Source organism: Ochlerotatus camptorhynchus, unplaced genomic scaffold (genome assembly GCF_037179485.1).
Source record: "Ochlerotatus camptorhynchus isolate MF236.1 unplaced genomic scaffold, CSIRO-AGI_Acam_v1.1 ptg000631l, whole genome shotgun sequence".
Classification (NCBI taxonomy): domain Eukaryota; kingdom Metazoa; phylum Arthropoda; class Insecta; order Diptera; family Culicidae; genus Ochlerotatus; species Ochlerotatus camptorhynchus.
Window position 1 is genome coordinate 824433 of NW_027041110.1, and position 20731 is coordinate 845163.

General features: G+C 38.7%; 4 protein-coding genes across 10 annotated transcripts in view; 2 read left to right on the forward strand and 2 right to left on the reverse strand.

Annotated features, from left to right (window-relative positions):
- Sarm (sterile alpha and armadillo motif) overlaps window positions 1-4676 on the forward strand; it is a 131636-nt gene extending 126960 nt beyond the window's left edge. For 6 of the 7 annotated variants that reach the window (XM_065237533.1, XM_065237535.1, XM_065237536.1 and 3 more), the window contains 2 exons: window positions 3030-3196; window positions 4502-4676. In XM_065237533.1, coding sequence (XP_065093605.1) covers window positions 3030-3196; window positions 4502-4670 — 336 coding nt within the window. In that variant the 3' untranslated portion in view covers window positions 4671-4676. Of the gene's footprint in view, window positions 1-3029; window positions 3197-3562; window positions 3652-4501 lie in introns of those variants that run through there. The other variant, XM_065237534.1, reaches the window with a different exon arrangement.
- A 225-nt stretch (window positions 4677-4901) lies between these two features.
- Window positions 4902-6341, forward strand: LOC135714230 (uncharacterized). Its single transcript, XM_065237563.1, has one exon. The coding sequence runs from the start codon at window positions 4905-4907 to the stop codon at window positions 5607-5609; it is 705 nt and encodes a 234-aa protein (XP_065093635.1). The 5' UTR covers window positions 4902-4904; the 3' UTR covers window positions 5610-6341.
- Window positions 6342-11995: 5654 nt separating this feature from the next.
- On the reverse strand, window positions 11996-13885 carry Tsen54 (tRNA splicing endonuclease subunit 54). The gene is made up of 6 exons (XM_065237574.1): window positions 13808-13885; window positions 13538-13728; window positions 13359-13474; window positions 13103-13290; window positions 12360-13045; window positions 11996-12289 (listed from the first exon to the last, which is right to left on the reverse strand). The coding sequence occupies exons 2-6, from the start codon at window positions 13594-13596 to the stop codon at window positions 12049-12051; spliced, it is 1290 nt and encodes a 429-aa protein (XP_065093646.1). The 5' UTR covers window positions 13597-13728; window positions 13808-13885; the 3' UTR covers window positions 11996-12048.
- A 1664-nt stretch (window positions 13886-15549) lies between these two features.
- On the reverse strand, window positions 15550-16722 carry LOC135714231 (transcription factor BTF3 homolog 4-like). The gene is made up of 2 exons (XM_065237564.1): window positions 16657-16722; window positions 15550-16581 (listed from the first exon to the last, which is right to left on the reverse strand). The coding sequence occupies exon 2, from the start codon at window positions 16557-16559 to the stop codon at window positions 16089-16091; it is 471 nt and encodes a 156-aa protein (XP_065093636.1). The 5' UTR covers window positions 16560-16581; window positions 16657-16722; the 3' UTR covers window positions 15550-16088.
- Between the last annotated feature and the right edge of the window lie 4009 nt (window positions 16723-20731).

Below are 20731 nucleotides of genomic sequence, written 5' to 3' on the forward strand. Positions count from 1 at the left end.
GGGAATTGCGAAGAGAAATAAGAATTACTTCAATTGTAGTTCTGAGTAAAACTTCAAGGTAATTCTAAGGACCTCCGGAAACCAGGTGAACTCTACGGAGAATTCCAAGTGAAATTTGAGGAAAATTCCAAGACAGTTGTGGGATGAATTCTAAGCGAGATCTGATGATATTCTGAGAGTATTCTGATATGTGAAAAGAATTAACTTCAAATGAATTCTAAGAAGGGTTCAACGGTAACGGTTTGGAGTAGAATGCTAAGGGAATCCTGAAAAGAATTTAATGGAATATATAGACACTTAGTTTTTCTACCGAGCTCGGCTGTGCAAATTCACAGTTTCACTGAGATCTCAGCAAAAGTGACATTTGATTGCTGAGTCTCAGCAAACAAATGAAATGTTTGCTGAGATCTCAGTTAAGCTTTTTTTGCCGAGATTTGCACATCCGAGCTCGGTAAAAAAAACTGTAGGACCCGATTCAAGCAAATTTTCGGAAAATGATACCGAGGCAAATACTTTTGAAAGCAGAAATGCTTCATAAAAAATCCTCAAATACTATTTAGTACACGGGAGCATTACGGGTACCTCTACTGCCGCTATTCATATAAGTTATAGAGTTCTACACACTTATATTGTTTTGCCGAGATGGGCACCACCGAGCAACTCGGCATTTTATTTTGTTGGATCTCAGTGGAAAACTTGCCGAGATTCAGCTAACAAACGGGAATTTTGCCGAAATCTCAGATAAAAAACATAAATTTTGCTGAATCTAGGCAAATTATTCACTGAGATCCAGTAAAATAAAATGCCGAGCTGCTCGGTGGTGCCCATCTCGGCAAAAAAAATCTAAGTGTGTATGTCCAATGGAATTCTGATTTAGATGGAACTGTTATACGAATAACGGCAATATGACGAGTAGGCATGCTTGGCATGCACAGTTGTACACACCAACTGCTCATTTGTTAATAAATTTTCACTCATTTATTGAAATTTTTTTTTCTTTAAAGTAATTGATAGATTACAATCATAGCTTACTATAGATATGCAAATAGTAGGTAAATCTTAACATTTGAATCAACACCAATGATTTTTTACGCTTTAAGTCCGAGACGTGCAGCGAGCATTTCTCACTTCATTTTTACAACGCAAAAACAAATACAATGTATTACTAGAATTAAAATCTACTTTTTTTTAAGTATCTATAACAAGCTTAAACTCTATTCTACCTACTGCTTCAAAAAGAACTATGTTTTGTCAACTGTGTGCAAAGTTATTAGCAAATGAGCAGTTCGTGACCAAAACTGTGTATGCCAAGCATGCGAGCCAAAATCAAATCCCCGGATTAAAAATACTTCCGATAAGAATTCGTTGGGAATTCTGAGGAGAATTTAAATCGATTTCTGGGAGCATTCTTAGGACTTGAGGAGAGTTTAAAGATAATTCGAAGCATAAATCATTGGGAATTTCGAGACAACACTTGGGGAATTTTATGGAAAATTTCAAGAGAATTGTGAGGAGATCTCCAAGTGAATTTAAAAATGAATTTCAAAGGAATTCTTTAGCAGAACTCCATATCAGTTCTGGGGAGAATTGTAAGAGAGTTCTGACTAGAGCTCCAAGATTATTCTGACAAGAGTTCTCAGGGATTTGTAAGGAGAACTAAAAGTGAATCCTAAAGAGTATTCAATATGAGTAGGATTCCATGGGAACACTAAGGAGAATTTCTAAAAAATTCTCAAGACAAATCAACGAAAATTCGGAGGATTAATTGATAGGAATTGTAAGGAGTACTCCAAGGTATTCCATGGAGAATTTTAAGGAGGCGTTGCAGGAACTTCTGAGGTGTATTCATCGTAATTCCAAGGAGAATTTCTATTTAATTCGAAGAAGAGTTCCGAGGTAACCTAAGGAATTTCTGGGAGCAGACAATGCTTAAGAGAAGGTAATTCTGTGAAATTGATTGAAAAATGTTGGAGAATTGCAAGTGAACTCCAATAGTGTTGCTCTTCAAAGATTATTGTTTAGGAATTTAGTGAAAAATTTCATAAGAACCATCTCCGAATTTCGTCAAAGATCGTTTTGGGACCTCTGAAGTATTAGATGCAAATTCATAAGAAATTCTCGACTAACTTTCAAAAACAAAGTCTGTGAAGAGTTCCGTGGGAATTATTATTAATAATCAGCAGACAGAGAAAATATTTGGAATAAGGAAAAATTATAGATCGGATATTAAGAAAAGTCGTCAAGCTTCTGGAATTTCGATTTTTTTTTTTTACGTTCGACTGAAAAGTGAGATATCCAAAATATGGATCAATTTACAAGATTCTGGAACATGAGAATGTTAGAAGGTTCAAAACTAATAGAAATATTTAAAAAGTAGGAATTTGATTTTTTAGGTTTCTGACACATAGAAAATCATCGAAATGAACTCAAATTATATTTTTAACTATGGATTATTATTTTTTAGATTTTGGCATGTACAAATCTGCGATTTCCGGAACTTCAGAAGAAATATGCGAGGTACCGGACATCGATTTTTTTCATGCTTCTAGAACAGTAAAATGATTTTTCAAAGCAGATTTCTACTTCTTTGAAATTCTTGAATACTGAGATGAACTAGTCTAAGCCTAAACATTTCATTTTTATTTAGTTAATTTAAAAAAAATATATTCGTTAGTTAGTGTTTCCAGTTTCGAATAATTAATTAAGTATTACTAATTTTGAAAATAAAACAAACAGCATTTTTAATCTTTAATTCTGAAATTTAAAGAACAAAGATAAACATTTTAATTTTTCAATAAAAAATGAAAAATTTTAGATTTCCAAGGTCTCAAATTTCAGAAACATTGTAAAATTATCAATTCAAATTCATTCTTATAGGTGTTGTGGCCATCTTCACCAGTTGTTTCTCAGTCAAACTCCAATTTTTTCTCTCTGATTGCGTAAGAAGAGTGAGATCTAAGGTCTCATACAGTTTCCATAATTGTAATTTAACAAAATTGTCATAAACAACAATTTCTTACCTTGTGCAGGAAATCGTTGCGGCCCTCAACTCCGACTGCAACATCATCCCAATCATCGACAACTTCCAGTGGCCTGAACCGGAGCGCCTGCCGGAAGATATGCGAGGAGTTTGTCACTTCAACGGGGTCAGATGGATCCACGACTACCAGGATGCGTGCGTGGACAAACTGGAAAGGTAAGAACAAAGGAAAACATCCTACGGATTACTTACGTTTTAGCAACTTGGAATTCATCCATTTGTGTTGGTTTTCTTTGTTGAAATTTTTCACGCTTTTGTTCGAATTGGGTTTCCTATTGCTTCCTAGGTTGTCAGTAGTTATTCGAAGCAAGCATGCAGTTTTTTTTTTTTCGTTTCGTTAAAGCACCCGCCATTGCGAGCACTTCAGTTAACCATCTACAACCTAAACTTAACACGATTCCAAGAATTATTTCAATCGCTTGATTGTGAGTAATCATTTTCGAGTGTCTCCTTCCTAATCCGCTATGGACACAAAACAGTTCCTCTGAACCGATTCTTCGCATTTTTCTTCCTCACCCGCAGGTACATACGGAATATGATCACTAACCGTAACGGTCGCTCTAGCGTATCGTCGCAAAGATCGAGCAATTAGAAAATTTGAATCACCCATTCTTCCCGTTTAAAAGAAAAAAAAGTCGGAAAAGCAAGATCTCACGATGAAAGAAACAAGCGTTCAAATTACCCACTGTGTGTGTATGTGCGTTTTTATACTACCAAATACTGCTACCAGTTTAAACTTGCGCTAACAAACTACTCATCACTAGTACTGCCGTCAGCTCTCGTCAAAAAGCATTTCGCTGATCTCATCTATATTTGTATATGTTCAGTGTATTCCGGTGCGCGAGAAAGGTACGCCGATGTTTGGTTTGCTTTGAAGGTATAAAAGCTAAAAGCTAGTGGGACACCCACCGTTGGATCAACGATGAGCCCTGCAGTAAGCGTGATGAGTTCCCACCGTGAGTGGTGCTTGAGCATCTGAGAGGCGAGTGTCCTTTGATTTTCGATTCACCTAAACTAAGATCTATCTGCAAGGTGTTTAAAACAATAGATTTATTCTCACAGCCAGGATTGGAGCTTGAATTCTTTTTGAAGCAAATGCACTGACCACTCACTAGTATCATTGATATTGTCCTTAAATTCGTACATTCGCTTTCCGAGCATATTCAAAAAGGTTAACTCTCCTAATGGCTCTCAGAATTGTGTTCAATTGCCCTTATGTTAAAGCCAATTTATATATATTACACATCCTATCCGAGTATAACCCAACAAACATTTAAAGCTGAATAAGAGCTTATTCAGGCACAAATTGGCTAAAAATATGCTTATTGAACTTTTAATCAGCCGAAATTGTTTGTTGGGAATGGCCTATTGTATTGATAAATACATATTACGATACAGCATAGTTGATCCGAATAAATCATTTAACAATGTCATAAATTTTCTTTTTGTTTTCGATCGCAGGTTCATGCGCGCTGAATCCAACACCCGTTGCAGTTCGACGGATCACTTCCGCAACCTGCTGAACCGACCGGCCGGTGATTCAACGCCCACAACGCCAACCATGTATCAACGTATGCACAGCAATGAATCCGGCAAGAGCAGCGACAAAGAAAATCGTAACTACGAATGACTAGATACTCCTTCAGTGGGTTCTTCCACTGGCCAATCGCAGTCCCAACAACCGAATGGTGGTTCGAACAGTTCGCTCAACCATCCTCGCTACTATTCCAGCTTGGCGAACCGCTATCGCAAGTCCTCTAGCCCGGCCCGTCAATGGCTTACCGGGGCTGGAAACTACGCTACAACTGGTCGATCCTCACGCTTTCCGAACGCCAAACCATCAGCATTCGGTGGCAACAGCAATATGGCGAGAAATATTCGGTCCTCCGAAATTCGAAGAAGTTCTGCGGCTGGCTTGAATGCAGCTTCGCAGAGACCACCACTGCCTCCGAAAACCGAGAATCGCTATCACAGCTGCGAGGGACTGCTCAGGGATGACAACAAACAACCCACTGAAGGACAAGATCACGTAGATTCAAAAACCGCTGCCTCAAAATCTGCCGAAAGTACGCCCGAACCGGTCAAATCAACCGAAGAGTCTATAAAAGCCAAAAACCGACGATCTCGCAGCATGGATGACTTGTTCGATGACGATCGTAATCTGACGGACTTTCTCGAAAATACACAAAGCATGGAGAACCTCGCATCCGAGGCGCCCCCTAGCGAACCACAGTCTCCGGTAAACGTGTTGGGTAACATATGCCTTAATCGTCGATTCGTCGAACCTGCCGTCGAACCTGAAGACATACCGGATCCTCGCGTGGATACAGCCTCTCCTGAATCATGCGGCGAACAACCCTGTGAGAACGAAACCATCACCGTGGATAGCACTCCGCGTGCGGAGCCTCAAAGCGAGGATAAAACATCGCCTGAAGACGACGTGCTATCGACAAACTCGTCTCTGAACTCGTTCGCCTCGGCCAGTGATACAACTTCGACGGCCAAGAAGACGAACACGCCTTTTATCAATAGATACGTCAAAAAGGTGAAATCGCTAATGAAGAAATAGGCCTCGTATCTCTATCTCGAATATCTGAGCAACAAGTATCCAATTCTCCACAAGGAAATCATCTGAGACCAAACGAAAGTTTTTAAAATTTTACTGAAAAAAATATTGTGATCAAGTAGAACTACTATTTTAGGGAAGATAAGTAAATAAGGATTACAAACCTTACATAAGTAAATTAAGAGTGTAAATAGTACAGCAAAGATGTATGCTTTTCATTACTTTTCTGAAAGTTTTACTGTACCTGTTCGGTTTTTTTAATAACATAAACAATTTCAATATTTTTATCTTGATGAAAACTACAGCGTGTAAACAGGTATTTAGGCTGGATCTAACAAAATGTGATTGTTTCGCGTTTGAGCGAGCGATGTAAAGGAGTAAAATATATTATTTTAATCATTACGAGTTTAGCCACATACTATATTTATAAATCAGGAAAAGCAAAAAACATACACATTTAAACGCCTGCGTAAGAAATAATTCTTATTTTCGATATTTATGCCCTCACATAATTGTGTCACTTTTAGAATAGCACACATAATTACTGTTGAGCGAAACTCTATTACGATGTATATGTCACTAACTGAGTACTATTTATGTTTTTAGCGAATAAACAGCTATTATTGCTTACGTACACAGTCTAATCTCAAAGGGGTTGAATGTGTACGACTGTAAGCTAAGAATGTAACGAACTACTGCTATAAGTGAATACATTTATTGATTATGCATATACAACTATGTACGTTTCTTCTGTCCGAAAACATCATCGCGTGTTCAAACACCATAGGTAATATAAATTGGGAAAAACAAACCTTAAAGTGAGCGTTTTGCCGGCTCTCAGCTACACCGTGTTCAATGTCTTTTCATACAAATTTGAATTGTTTTTTTTTTTTTTTGTGGCATCAGTAATTTAGATTTTATTAGAAATAGCATATTAACAGAAAGGCAACATAATTTCGATCAATTACAGCATATGTTCTGGAGTTACCCTGCCTTCAACTGCACTACTTGCATAGGCATTTCGTCCCATATTTGGTTGGTATTTGGGGTGGTGGAGTGCTGATTGCGATTAAGAACACAATGGAGTGTGAATTTGTTTCGATGGCATAAATTTAATGAACTTGAACAAATCGCAGTTTGCATAAAGTCACAACTTCGTTCGCTTTACGTAGTTGCTATCTACCTCCCACCTAATTCGAGTACCGAGTTATATACTGCTCATTGCTCATGCTAATGCAGTACAACTTGTTGCAGATCGTCTATCGGAGCCTGACATAATCTTCTCGGTGGTGATTTCAATCTTCCTAATTTGTGATAGCATCTTGACGAGGACATTAATGGATTCATTCCTTCGAATGTCTCTACTGATACTGAGATGAACTTTACAGAAGCAATGTTTGCCAACGGCTTAAGCTGTTAATAGATTAACAGTTTCGTCAACACAAATGGTAGACTGCTGGACCTTGTATTTACCAATTTACCGGAATACCTTTACCTGATTGCACCGTCTTCTCCGCTGTTACCTGTAGATAACCATCACACACCAGTCATTTTACTACTTGACGAGAGTGACGCACCAATACTACTTGACGATCATGATCAATGTTTTAAATTTGACTATTCGACATGCGACTTTGACTTGTTGAACTTTTTTTTATGGATATTGAGTGAATTATAGAATAATGGTACGGTTGATCAGATGCTATCAGCAATCAGATCAGCAACCGTGGTGGACTCCTGAGCTACGTAGCCTTCGTAACAATGAACGTAAGATGCGCAACCGATATTTCCTTACAAAAATTGGGTCCGACAAAGCTAGACTCCGTGAGCTTGAGTAGGAGTAGAAAGTCATTCTTTCTGCAACACATGAAAACTAATTGCTCAGTATTCAGTCAACCGTCAAGCAAAATCCTTCACGCTTCTGGGACAACGACACAATCAAGAAACGGAAAGCTTGAAACAGAATCCCTGGCTCGGTCAACTTCGATGAAATAAATTCTCGGTCAAGCTCAGAAGCAGCCAATCTCTTTGCAACTTTCTTCGAGAGCCTGTTTAGGCTGTGAACCATTTGCCGAGTTAAATTTAACTCGTAGTTAAAAGTGACATTTCGAAAGTTATTTCTTATGTTCGAAAATCCCCGTGCTGTCGATCGACCGGTTTTCGAGCCACGGTCGTCAAAATTTAACTTCTTGTCTGTCAGAAATAACCACGCTCGGATAGCAGGGTTAATCGATAACTTTCCATCTGTCAAATTTTAACCAAAAGTTAAAATAATCCACCAAATGGTTCAGAGCCTTAGTAAAGCATCGCCCGTACAACGTCAAAACTGTTTCGAGCAGATATCGTTCCATAACATTATTCTACCGTGTATACAGTTTTCTCCAGACGAAGTTCAGAAAGCCCTCAATGAGCTTGATTCAATGAAAGGACCCGGAACAGACAGCTTGCCTCCTGTGTTGCTACGCTGGCGACGCCCATCGCTGCTGTTTTCAACCGTTCGCTCCAAGACAGAACGTTCCCAAATTCATGGAAAACGGCGTCCATAGTACCAATCCATAAATCCAATAGCTACAAGTGTGTCACCATTTATCGAGGTGTATCCATACTTTTTAGTGTCAGTAAGGTATTTGAGAAACTGATTCACACAGTTTTGTACAGAGCTGCTGCACCGATCATCTCCAAAAGTCAGCACGGCTTTATGAAGCATCGTTCTACAACATCAAATATGTTATGTATCAGCGATATCACGTAACTTAGAATCGAAGCAACAAGTGGACTCGGTTTATGTTGATTTCACTTTTGATACAGTACCGCACAATCTCATCGCTGACAAAATGAACCACATTGGATTTCCGACATGGATCACTGAATGGCCCAATTCATACCTGTCTAATCGCAATACTTTCGTGATGGTGAATTTCGTGCGCTCCAGGACTTTCAACATAGGGGAAATGCAGGTAATGTCGGCCTAAGTGTCCCTAATTTGGGCCCATACATTAATTCAGCAACCGACTAAATGTTCAATAGCAACCAAAAATATCCATTAGTAACGTCCCAATAACGCGTTCATCTAGATAAAATTGATAAATAGTAGATTTTTAGCGATGGGCCCAAACTTAGATCCATAGGCCAACATTCGAGACATTTCCCCTACCATCTGGCGTACCACAATGCAGTGTTTTCGGTCCTCTTATTTTTATGTTAATGACCTGTGTGACATGCTCTCATCATCCAAACCTTCTTTTGCCGATGATATAAAAATTTTCCGTGCGATTGTTTCTCCCACTGACTGCGTCGCAGTGCAAGAAGATATACATTGTGTGATAGTTTGGTGCGGTGACAACGGCATGCGCGTGAACAGCAAAAAGTGCAAAGTAATATCAACAATCAATACGAAACTAACGATTTTAAATTGGCTCACCACTTTAGTAGCCTATTGGTCCCAAGGAAACGATTAACGTACCCTATTCTAGTTGAAATTCTATTACTACACTATGTTTGTTTTGATTCGCTATGAAAGTTTGACAGATAACATCAGGGGTGTGTGGATTCATGCAGAACATGCAGGGGTGAGTGAAATAGCTTGGGACTGCTTGGGACCGTTGTTCTGGTACTGAGTGAGCCAAAAATAATAATGATTTTCTTCGGGACCCAGTGGTCTTAGAGTTACCTCTATGGTAATATCAACAATCAATACGAAACTATCGATTTTAAATTGGCTCGCTACTTGACTAGCCTATTGATCCCAAGCAAATCGATTAACGTACCCCATTCTAGTCAAAATTCTACTACTACACAATGTTTGTTTTGATTCGCTATGAAAGTTTGACAGATAGAATGAGGGGCTCGTGGATTTTCCTATGTTTCGAGGAGTGCATCGATTAGCTTGGGACCGAAGATAGTACCAGAGCTGAGCCAAAAAGTTGAGCACGTTTCTTCGGGACTTTCTGGTCTTAGAGTTACCTCTATGGTAATATCCTTCACTCGCTGCAACAATGTTATTCACCATCAATATTACGTGGGGCCGGATTCTCTAGAACGTGCAAATTCCATCTGTGAGCTAGGTATTACCAACAATCAATACGAAACTAACGATTTTAAATTGGCTCACCACTTTAGTAGCCTATTGGTCCCAAGCAAACGATTAACGTACCCTATTCTAGTTGAAATTCTATTACTACACTATGTTTGTTTTGATTCGCTATGAAAGTTTGACAGATAACATCAGGGGTGTGTGGATTCATGCAGAACATGCAGGGGTGAGTGAAATAGCTTGGGACTGCTTGGGACCGTTGTTCTGGTACTGAGTGAGCCAAAAATAATAATGATTTTCTTCGGGACCCAGTGGTCTTAGAGTTACCTCTATGGTATTACCATAGAGGTAACTCTAAGACTAGAAGGTCCCGAAGTAACGAGCTCAACTTTTTGGCTCAGCTCTGGTACTCTCTTCGGTCCCAAGCTAATCGATTCACCCCTCGAAACATATGAAAAACCAATAACCCCTCATTTTATCTGTCAATCTTTCATAGCGAATCAAAACAAACATTGCGTAGTACTAGAATTTCGAATAGAATAGGATACGTTAATCGTTTGCTTGGGACCAATAGGCTAGTCAAGTAGTGAGCCAATTTTAAATCTATAGTTTCGTATTGATTGTTGGTATTACGATCTGTAGGGTTCCACCTATCCGGAGAAAAGCCTGATTGTTCCGGGGTATGGTTTGGTGTCTGTTGTGGGAGTTCTCCGGAGAGCTTACCTATGCGTCCGTATGCGGTCGTGGTCCGAGGGCAAAGAGGTCAAGAGACGATTGCTGCGTGTTCTCGTTGTCACCCGTCGCGTCTGCTGAGGAGTGCGCATGGTTATGTGCGTGATGGATAGTGGGCGGCTCGCATCTCTATGCGGAGGGTATTTGATACCGCACACGATCGATTCGAAGCTAAGGTTTAACGAACACATAAACATCGTAACTGCTAAAGCATATACTGTGCTTGGTTTTATTCGTCGTCATGCTTCTGGTTTCACCGATGTTTTTTTTGTCTCAAGACGCTATTCTGTATAGTTCGCAGCATTTTAGAATATGCTTCCCCGGTTTGGTCTCCATTTTACGTTACGCATATCCTTGCGGTTAAAAGGATTCAGAAAAGTTTTATAAGGTTTGCCTCGCGTCAGTTCCCCTGAAATGATCCAATTAATCTTCCATGTTATCCCGACCGATGCAAACTGATTGATTTGGAATCCCTCTCTTCGTTCATCTTCGACCTCATAACAGGCAACGTGGACTGTCCCGAACTCCTGGAACTGATTCCGTGGTATACTCCTCCTCGACGATTCCGTAATTCCCGGTTGCTTGCAATTCCATTTCACAGAACGAATTTTGGATGCAATAGTTGTTTTAATTCTTGTTTGCGTTCCTTTAATGATGTTTGTAGCGAGTTTGATTTTATTCTGACCAAACATGTGTTTAGTGCTAGAATAAGGGGTTTAGATTAAATTAGGTTTTAAGTAATCAGTCTGTACGACGTAGTTGAAGATGGTGAGCAAATAAATAAATAAATTAAAGCTTTGAATCAGATCAAGTTAGACCCTGTGCTCGTTTACTTTCGACCACATAAAATAATCCAAGAGATTCAGATCTGGTGAACTGGGAGGCCATTTATCTTTGGCCAAAAAGTTGGTCGAATTATTTCTGCATCACCTCTGAACGAGCTTGCTGTGTGAGAGGGAGCTCCATCTTTTTCAAACACATAATGATCTTTTCCAATCAATACTTATACATTTGTTTTGACAACTTTCTCCAAAAATTCCTTTTCATAAGGAATTCTTCTGCGGAGGATTTCAGGACTGTTGTATTAAGAAAATTTCTAGGGAATCCCCAAGGAGGTAGACTTAATCTAATATGAAGGGAAGATGTTGCTTGGCTGTCATGAGATGCGTGTGCGAAAAGTAGATAAAAAGAAGATTTAAGAAGATTTTGTATATTTCGTGCAAAAAGATAGAGCTCGATGCGAGAAGATAGATCTACATGTGTGAAATGTTTTTTTTTGTAAATAGATGTAAATAGTAATTGAGATTTAAATGTGTCGCCCCCCCTCGGGAATCCCTGAGAGATTCTGAAAAGAACTATATTTTTGATTTTGATTTAGATTTTGCGAGACAGAAGGCAAAATCTTAAGTCTCAAGTTCACATTCCAGAACATGAGTGGAACATGGTGATCACGTCAAACTTTAATGTCTAAAATGAATCACATGCCCCAAACAACCCCTAGAACGACTTCCCCCTTTTCCCATATCATTGCATGCAAAATTATAACCCAAAAGTAACGACTACCAGACTTTTTAGGAGATTTCGGAAAACAAAGAGGTCTCGTAGGCGTTTACAGCCCCGCATGATAAAATCTATTCAAACGTTAAACATTTCCAACAATCTGCACTTACCGTGAGGTTAATCGTCATCCGAGCTATCGCAAACGGCTTCCTCTTCTTTGCTTCGGTCCACCCGACTTTGGTGGGTACAAGCTGCTGCAGTGGTTATCAAATTCCCCGGCAAACGATAGAAACTGTATAGGAAGCAGTGAATCGACAGCGTTTCGGCTACCTGCATCAGCAGAATAGGCACTTCCGGTTTTGGTTGCCGCTGGTATAGCACTGCAATGTCTTTGGCCGTCAAAAGCGGTTCATTGGATCTAATTTTAATTAAAATTGAATGGTAATTGTTGTTGATTTAAGGCATTCGCGAGAAAGCATCATACTTACAGCCGTACGATTATGCGATATTCGGGAATTACAGGTTGACTTTTCCGGAAAACTGAACCGTCACTGGGGAACACATCAAAATGAAGCCTCAACGTTGTTTGGTCTTCATCAACTGGTGGAGTTGTACCAATTGCACTTTTCACTACGTCAAAACTGGCAAACAGATCGATAAAGCTATCAAGTCTTGATTTTTTATCAGTCTCTTTTTTGGAAAGTGAATCGTTGGTTTTAACCCGCTTTCGATGATCCTCATCATGGTCTGAATCAGAACGGTTGCGTTTCTCTGAATTGTATTCAGCCATCGTGTGTTCTTCGTCAGTTGGTCTTGGTTCTTGCTGCATTGTGATTGTGGAATTTAAATTCTGCATCGATTCTCGTACTTTATTATGCATAGCGGCGTTCAAGTCTAGTTCTACTTCCTCCACCAGCGGATGTGGCTGCCTCAGAATATGGTATAAGTTCTGCCAAACACATTTCTCCTCTACACTCAGCTTCCTCTCCAGAGAGCTATCCACGGCTTGATACTTCCGATTGGAATCGCACTTTAACACATAGTAGCCAGCTCTCATCAGTATACTGTAAACCTGGTATTGTTCCAAGGTTAGCGATTCTGGGTAACCGAGAAATAGGCCATATGCCTGTTGCAAGGAGATTACAACCGTATCCCAATAGACAATTAATCTGTTCTGAAAATTAAAGCAACACATTTAGCTCGCTGCAAAGTACGTCCTTCAGTCGCTTACCATTTCCAACAGATGCAGAGCTTCATACCCATCCAGGTAGCGGATCTTGTCCTCTAGGTAACCGTAGATATGCCACTTCCCTACGGCTCTGCGAATACTAACGCGCTTTCTATTGTTGTCCCATTCGCCTTCGGAATATGTTTCTGCTTTACCGACACGCTGCTGCTCAAGGATTCGCCGAAAGTCATCTAAACATTATTGTAAAAACTTCCTTACGTCACTATGCTTAACAAAATTATAGTAGTTGAGTACTTACCTCTAATCTTAGAAATGTGATCTTGATGTTCGGCTTCATCTTCCGATCGGGTCAGCCGATGAATTCGGGTGTGGAAATCGTAATTCCCAACGTGGTGTTGCAACATGTCTCGGCCACTGCAAATCACAAAAATCTAGTTCTATAGGTTTCTTTGAAAAAACAAAGGGTTTAAGCCTTACCTTAGTAGCGGTCTTGGAGGACGAGAACAGGAACTGGATTTGCTTGAATTTTCGCTCATAACTGCGAGGAACTAGAGTTTCACCTATGTTTATTTAATATTTATGCTGTTGTTTATGTTTACAGGCCAATGTGATGCAGTGTATGTGTATCATGACTCCGTTGATGATGCTCATTCTCCTATGATGAAGTACTAGAAGATTTAAAAAGCTCTGATTTGAGAGATGCCGTTTATCCGTCAAATAATATTCATATTATTTTGTTCCAAATACCTATCTAAGTTGTTGAGGAGGGGTCACGACAGGTGCTATTTGATTACAAATTTAAAGTTTGATTTATCATCGTTAAACAAAATTCATTATGATATCAAATAAAAAGTAACTGCGCATGCATCGATATGCACGAATGAAAGCTCGACCGTAAAGCTCTCGTTTCATCCTGACAAGATTTCAATTTAGCTGTCATTCCCCCCTACTATTCTGAGAGTCGTGTGACTCTCCCGCATATAAAATAACCATAAGAAGTGCCTAACCACCTATTGGCAAATCAAAGTTGGCACTCGTGGAGAATAGACGAACTATAAAAGTGATGATGGTTTTAAAAATTTTCCACGGAGAGCTATACGAGTGCAATCTTAAAATGCTTTTATTTAAAAAATGGAGCATTGTATTTAAATCTGGTTGTTGCTACAGTTGTAGAAAAGCTGAAATCTATGCATACACCTAAAAATCTGAAAAGAAATTATTTTTTCTATATTATATATCTATTGAGTAGTCCTTAAGTTTTCTCCTAACGTAGCATTAACCAGATTTAAATAAAATGCTCCATTTGCAAAATAAAGGCATTTTAAGATTGAACTCGTATACCTCACCGTGTAAAATTTTGAAACTATCATCACTTTCATAGTTCATCTATTCTCCACGAGTGCCAACTTTGATTTGCCAATAGGCCTTTTTAATAGAAACTAAACGATCGATTCAACCTCTGTTGGTGTATAGGAGAACGTCAAAAAGAGTGTTGTGAGCATAAATTGTTGCCTTGAGACATAGGAAGCGGAACACTTTTTTACTTTTCCTGATAAATTGATTCATCACGTATACGCAAAATGTTTTCATCAAGGAAAAAAAAAATCATTGCGGAAAATTTTCCTGATGAAAACAAATCACTGATACAATCACATTCTAAGTAGAAATCTCTATAACACCAGTAACACGCCACACAACGTAACTTTTGTCATTTCACGAGTGACAGAAAGTCACACGACTCGCAGAATAGGGACATTAATTTGTATGTTTGTGTATGTAACCAGGTACAAATTATACTTCCAATTAGAATGCAATGCAATAAAAGATGATAGAGGCATCGACTGATAACAAGGTCATCAACCATTTTCCTATTTATGTTTGATGTCGAATGGTTTATGGCACATGCATGACGCTGCTTGCCATCTGTTATTTTATTGTACATATGTACATATGTACATATGTTATGCACAACATATGTTATGCACAAAATAAATTAATACTCAAGCCACTAATGCATAGCAACTGATAAAATTATTATAACATAATGGCAAGACTTTTTTTTTCCTTTGCAACTATCTTTACAGATCTGTTTGGTCCATCTCGCCTATGGCCTGACTTGTAGTGCCGTGTGGTTTCAATATGTTCAACCAGCGGAAATAGCGGTTTTATGGTAAAGAGGCTCTCTAATGGTCATCGGTTCATGGCCTTCAACCTTCTTTCTGGATGTCGCTGTTCGCTTCACACACACCCGTGCATGACTGCAGAATGACGACGTACTTTGCACTACATAAATATTCCTCAGCACCGTCCCCCATATTGTGCATACATGTATGAGTTCGGGTGTATAAACTTGCCACTAGCATACACTATTCAATGGCTGACTAATTCATTTTCGACAAACTGCAATAAATGTAGCTAACATCGTAAACAAATCTAATAGGAAATGGAGTTTCGAAAAAAAAACATTTACGAAAATAAACACGAAACGGTTTATTCTTTTGGATTCCTTATGTTTCCTTAAATCTACTCTTTATTCAATTTTTGTTTATTAAAATGTGTTTTATAACGAAGTTTTTCATCTGCTTCTTGCTGTTGTTATTCCACTGTTTTATGCTTGTTCAGTTTTACTCTTTGTTATTTACAAGTCACAGAGTGTTGTAGTTGGTTTTATGCTATTGATTTTCCCATTTTCATTCGGCGACGAGAAGAAACCACCACCACTCGACTGGCGCCCGAGCTCCATGAGAGTGAAGGTTTTCGTCTGCCGTTCGCTTGGCCCGGATGGCACACGGAAAATGGGATGGAAAATGCTACCTGCTGATCGATTGAAACGAATCCAACCTTGAATGCTGATGATGACGGACTTGCAGAGATGTGTACTTTTTTGTCGAGCAGAAATTTTCAGCGCTGAACCAGCACGCACAAAGAAAAAAAAACACATCCTTATCTTTTGTTATGGGGATGGGAACGACTAATATTGTTGAAACGGAGCGAAGAGGCGCGCAGTAGCTAGAGGGAGGGAGTCAATTTAAGAAACCGGAATCTCCTGCACCTTCTGTGTAATATTTTCAACCTCCTGCTTGGAGGCTTCCTCAAAGTTTTCGGTCAACTCCGGTACATCATCGTCATCCTCTGCTACGGCTGCACTCGCCAACTTCTTCAGCTGGTTGAGTCCTTCCGGTCCCAGCTGGGAAATGATACTCGGAAGCATGTCCGTGATCTGCTTCGATTCACTGTGACCGGTGATGGCGAATGTGTTGGTAGCTAGCGAAGCCTGAGTCTTCGGGTTGTTGAAGTGAATAACCGTTCCGTCGTTCTTGATCATGTTAACCTCCTCGATTCCGGGGATGGTGTTCACGCCAAGCTTCTTCAGCGACAGCTGCAGCTTTTTGTCATCCACAGCGGAATTTGTGTGCACAATCTTCTTCTTGCGACGGGGCATGCCCTTGCCACCAATGCGGACCTCAGCCTGCAGTTTCTTCAATTTTTCCGCATTCATTGTCGTTGGGAGATGCTTTTCACTATAATCAGACAAAGAAAAGGCCCTTTATTAGCACAATTTCAACACTTTTATGATTGACCAAATGGAAACGCACATGTGAAAATTCTGACAAATTTCGATCAAAGAGAGCGAAATCGGCTGTAGAGTGCGCTGCAAGCTCCTTATGATTAGACGAGTTTACAGTTTAGACGAGTGTGAAGTAAACTGCGATGAACCCCGTAGCGTTTCTATCTTTCACGCTATTTCTAAACAACCCAAATTAGAGTAGGATCTACACATATTGTCAAAAGTACGGCTACCCAAAATTGAGTAAACTTGGACAAAGATAACGAATGTACAGCAACTACATGAATCCGACAAAAATTGTGTTCATTTTGTCATGTTCCAACTTTGTCAATTTGGTTGGTTAGGGGTATTGAGGTAAGTACATATTCGTAATCTGCATTAAAATTGGAACCGTAATCCGAAATTTCATCAATTTAGGAGCACTGTACTGTAACTATTTTATATAAGAGCTATTACATTAGAAAAAAAATCTCCATCTTAGCACCCCTCGATGGGACTTTGTATTGGAACGAGCTGTCAACTTATGGATTTATTTTGAAAAATTAAAGAAAAATCTTGATTTAAGAATCGAAATCAATGTCTAAGGGATCGATAAAAATATTGTTGTGCTTAGAAAACGAAGCTCTTTCAGAAGATCAATATAAACCGGTATGTTTTTCGAAATTAAAAACCCAATTTCGGATTGATCTATTGCAGTGAAACTTTTCCGAGCTTTCGCCATCTACATTTCGAAGAGAGAACTACTACTTAGAAACAGGACAGCTTTCAAATTCTATAAGTAAAACAGACGATTTTCTGGGCAAATCGATTCATAAAGATAAACTAATAATTTTCCGTTGAAACGTTTGCTTATATATCGTAAGAAAACGTGTTTGAAACCTAATTGTTATTATTTCGGTATGGATCGGTGGTGTTTTCATGGAAAATTATTCTTAACAAGTTTGCACTCACATGGAGAGGTTACCTTCTGCGCACGTGCATTTTTCAGAAAATGGTGAATATGTGCGATTTACACTAAGATGAAAGCAAGCTTTTGGACTATGATCGGACAGTTCCGGAAGAAAACTCTGGGGAATGTTTGAATTAGCTTCTGGAGGTATAGCTGAACAAAACATCCAGAGAAAGAAGAAAGAAGCTCTCCTGGAGGAAGTTTGAGCGGTTACGGAACAGTCGAAAGAAGCAAGGACATAATTCTGGAAGAAAAGATGCCTGGGGGATGTTCTAATGGTCCAGAAGATTTTCCTTATATTCATAAAATGAAATTAATTGATCTATCCTGATGTTCTCGGAGCTTCCCTAAATTTCTCTCAATTCTCCTGAAACAAATGAAGCTGTCCTGCATGCTAATAAATTTCCTAGAAGTTCTTTGGACTTGTGAAGTTTCCTTTAGTTCACTGGAGTTTGCTGAACTTTCCTGAAATTGCCGAGTTTTAGAATTTTAGCAGAATTTAATGAAATCGTCTTTAAAATTACTCAAAAGTCTGCACTTTTCTGATGTTTCAGTGTGGATCCACATTAAGCATCCCTGAAGTTCCAGGAAAAATAGAAGAATCATTCGAATGAAGGCTCAAGAAGCTTCCAAAGGAAGTCGAAATAAGTTTCCGGGTGGAATAAAAAAAAATAATTTACGGTGTAAGGTGGACGAAAATTCAAGCGGCAAGTTGGACGAAAATTCAGGCTTCAGGAAGTTAACCAATTTTTGAAAAGTATTTCCCTAAAATTTACCGGAAGAACTATCGACTGTTTCTCGATTCATGGGTAGCCAAAAACGGTGAAAAAATGGAAAGATTAGTCGAAAGATTATTAAGCATAATACATTTTCAGAGATGATTTTTTTTTAATTTTGAAGGCTCAAATCATTTTAGATGTTCTAAAAAATACAAGTCTCTCACAATAATTTTCTCTTAAATTCGAGCGCAGGCAGGCAATAATAACATAGAGGTAACTCTAAGACTAGAAGCTCCCGAAATAACGCGCTCAACTTTTTGGCTCAGCTCTGGTACTCTCTTCGGTCCCAAGCTAAACGATTCACCCCTCGAAACATATAGGAAAAACCAATAACCCCTCATTTTATCTGTCAAACTTTCATAGCAAATCAAAACAAACATTGCGTAGTACTAGAATTTCGACTAGAATGGGGTACGTTAATCGTTTGCTTGGGACCAATAGGCTAGTCATGAAGTGAGCCAATTTAAAATCGTTAGTTTCGTATTGATTGTTGATAATAATTTCGATTTTTTAAGCAAATCGGTTTAAATCGGTATAGATCTCAAAAATCGGTATTCTGAGGAACCTTATCTGTATATCGGTATTCTAGTTCGGAAATCAGTATAAATACCGATAAATCGATATATCTGGCAACGCTGGCCAGTGCAGAAGTACATGGGTTCTAATTTGAGAGCAGTTACAGCGTTACAGACCAAATCGACACCAACACTTTCTACTTAGGACAAGTTTAAAAAAACTGAAGTTTATGTAGCTCCCGTTTTGCACGTTTTTATTTTTGTTTGCTCACGCTATACTAAAACTACCCATAAATGAGTAGAAATCAACACATGTTGCCACCACCGTTGGGCACAACACCAGTGGGTTCACTGACGGGCCTGTCGATAAGTGAGGATAAGGACAAACGTCATGGCGTGGCCGTGACAGGTGTCAATCGAGGAGGATGAATATTAGCAAAAGTGACGTCTAAAAGTATATACAGAATTTCGAGATAGTTAAATTAGTAGGAGCACAAACATTTTTGAAAACTTTGTTTATTTAGTGAATTTCAATAAATTGTAATTGTAAAAATTCGTAAGTAATGTTAAACTTATCTTTATAAATTATTAAACATTGCAATTTCATTGTTTAGACTACAGCAAAGCTGATCAACTGAATTTGCCAGGTCAAAGAGCCACGATAAGAAGATCATTGATGTAAGTGGAATAATTACCGTTAAATTCATTGTGTTTAATAAATAAATTTTACAGTTTTGAGCCTACGGCCTGCTTCAATAAAGTGTATTTTCTGATTATTTGACCTGGACAACACATGAAAAGTAATTTTGACACTTAAACAATTTTCAAATTTGAAAATCTGCACTTTTAAAACTACAACTACTTTAAAACTACTTTGCCACAACGCGTCAGATCCGGGTCTATTGAAGGTGGCCCATTAACAAATCACTGACACAATCATACTTTAGCAATCTCTATTTAGGTATTCTTTACCAAATTTGAGGTATGTGCATCTTAGCGTGTATGTATCATAAAAACTTCATTAGAATTTTTTAGCGTGCATAAATTAAACATTTTAGATGAGCCTCGTGGCAGAGTTTACGAAAATTTCGTTTAATGTCATTAATTTAATGTCAAAAAATGGCTGATTTCTGCACGAAAACTTTCATATACTCATCGATGATTAAAATTTTACCACTTTATATATCTCTGTTTTTTTCTGCCGTAAATATTTAATCCACGGGGGCAGCAATCAAGAATTTCGGCGTATCCAGTATTTTACGATCGCTTATGGCCGCCACAATCTGGCTGAGTTTCTGGTAGGTAACATAAGATTTGAAGTTTGGTTTGTGTCGTTTGACGTGTAAACGTTCAAATTTGTATTCATCTAGATGCTCGAAAACTTGATCGACAGTTGAAAAATTTAATCCAGTATCGTTTTTGCGTTATTGTTGCTGGTGTTCTTCAATATTGTTATTGAGAAAAATGAAAATTATAACAGTGCCTTAGTGGTTATGATCATCCGGATTTCTTGTGTGTGAATAATTTAGGTGCAAATTAGTTCATAATAGCTGAACATTGCATTAGGTCCTAAGCGAAGACAACAAATCAAGAAGACTGGCAACTTTGCCAGAATCCAAGCGACAGCTACAGTAGCGCTGTACTTGAGCGAAGGTGGAAGCAACGCATAGAAAAATTAGCAAATACACAAACCCTTCTTCTGAGGATGTAATCTTTGCTATCAAATTCGTTCGAAGCATTTACCTTTGAGCGGCAGATGACACGATTGTACCTGTCTCATAGCGTTCGTATGAGAAATTGCAAGAGTTGCCAGTCTTCTTGATTTGTTGTCTTCGTCCTAAGTAACATTGATCAATTCTC

Coding starts and splice junctions, on each gene's coding strand:
- LOC135714230 (XM_065237563.1), top strand. CDS start 4,905: ATGGCGAGAAATATTCGGTCCTCCGAAATTCGAAGAAGTTCTGCGGCT.
- Tsen54 (XM_065237574.1), bottom strand. CDS start 13,596: ATGAGCGAAAATTCAAGCAAATCCAGTTCCTGTTCTCGTCCTCCAAGA. Junction 13,291..13,358: donor TCACATTTCTAAGATTAGAG/GTAAGTACTCAA, acceptor AATAATGTTTAG/ATGACTTTCGGCGAATCCTT. Junction 13,046..13,102: donor CTCTGCATCTGTTGGAAATG/GTAAGCGACTGA, acceptor TTTAATTTTCAG/AACAGATTAATTGTCTATTG.
- LOC135714231 (XM_065237564.1), bottom strand. CDS start 16,559: ATGAATGCGGAAAAATTGAAGAAACTGCAGGCTGAGGTCCGCATTGGT.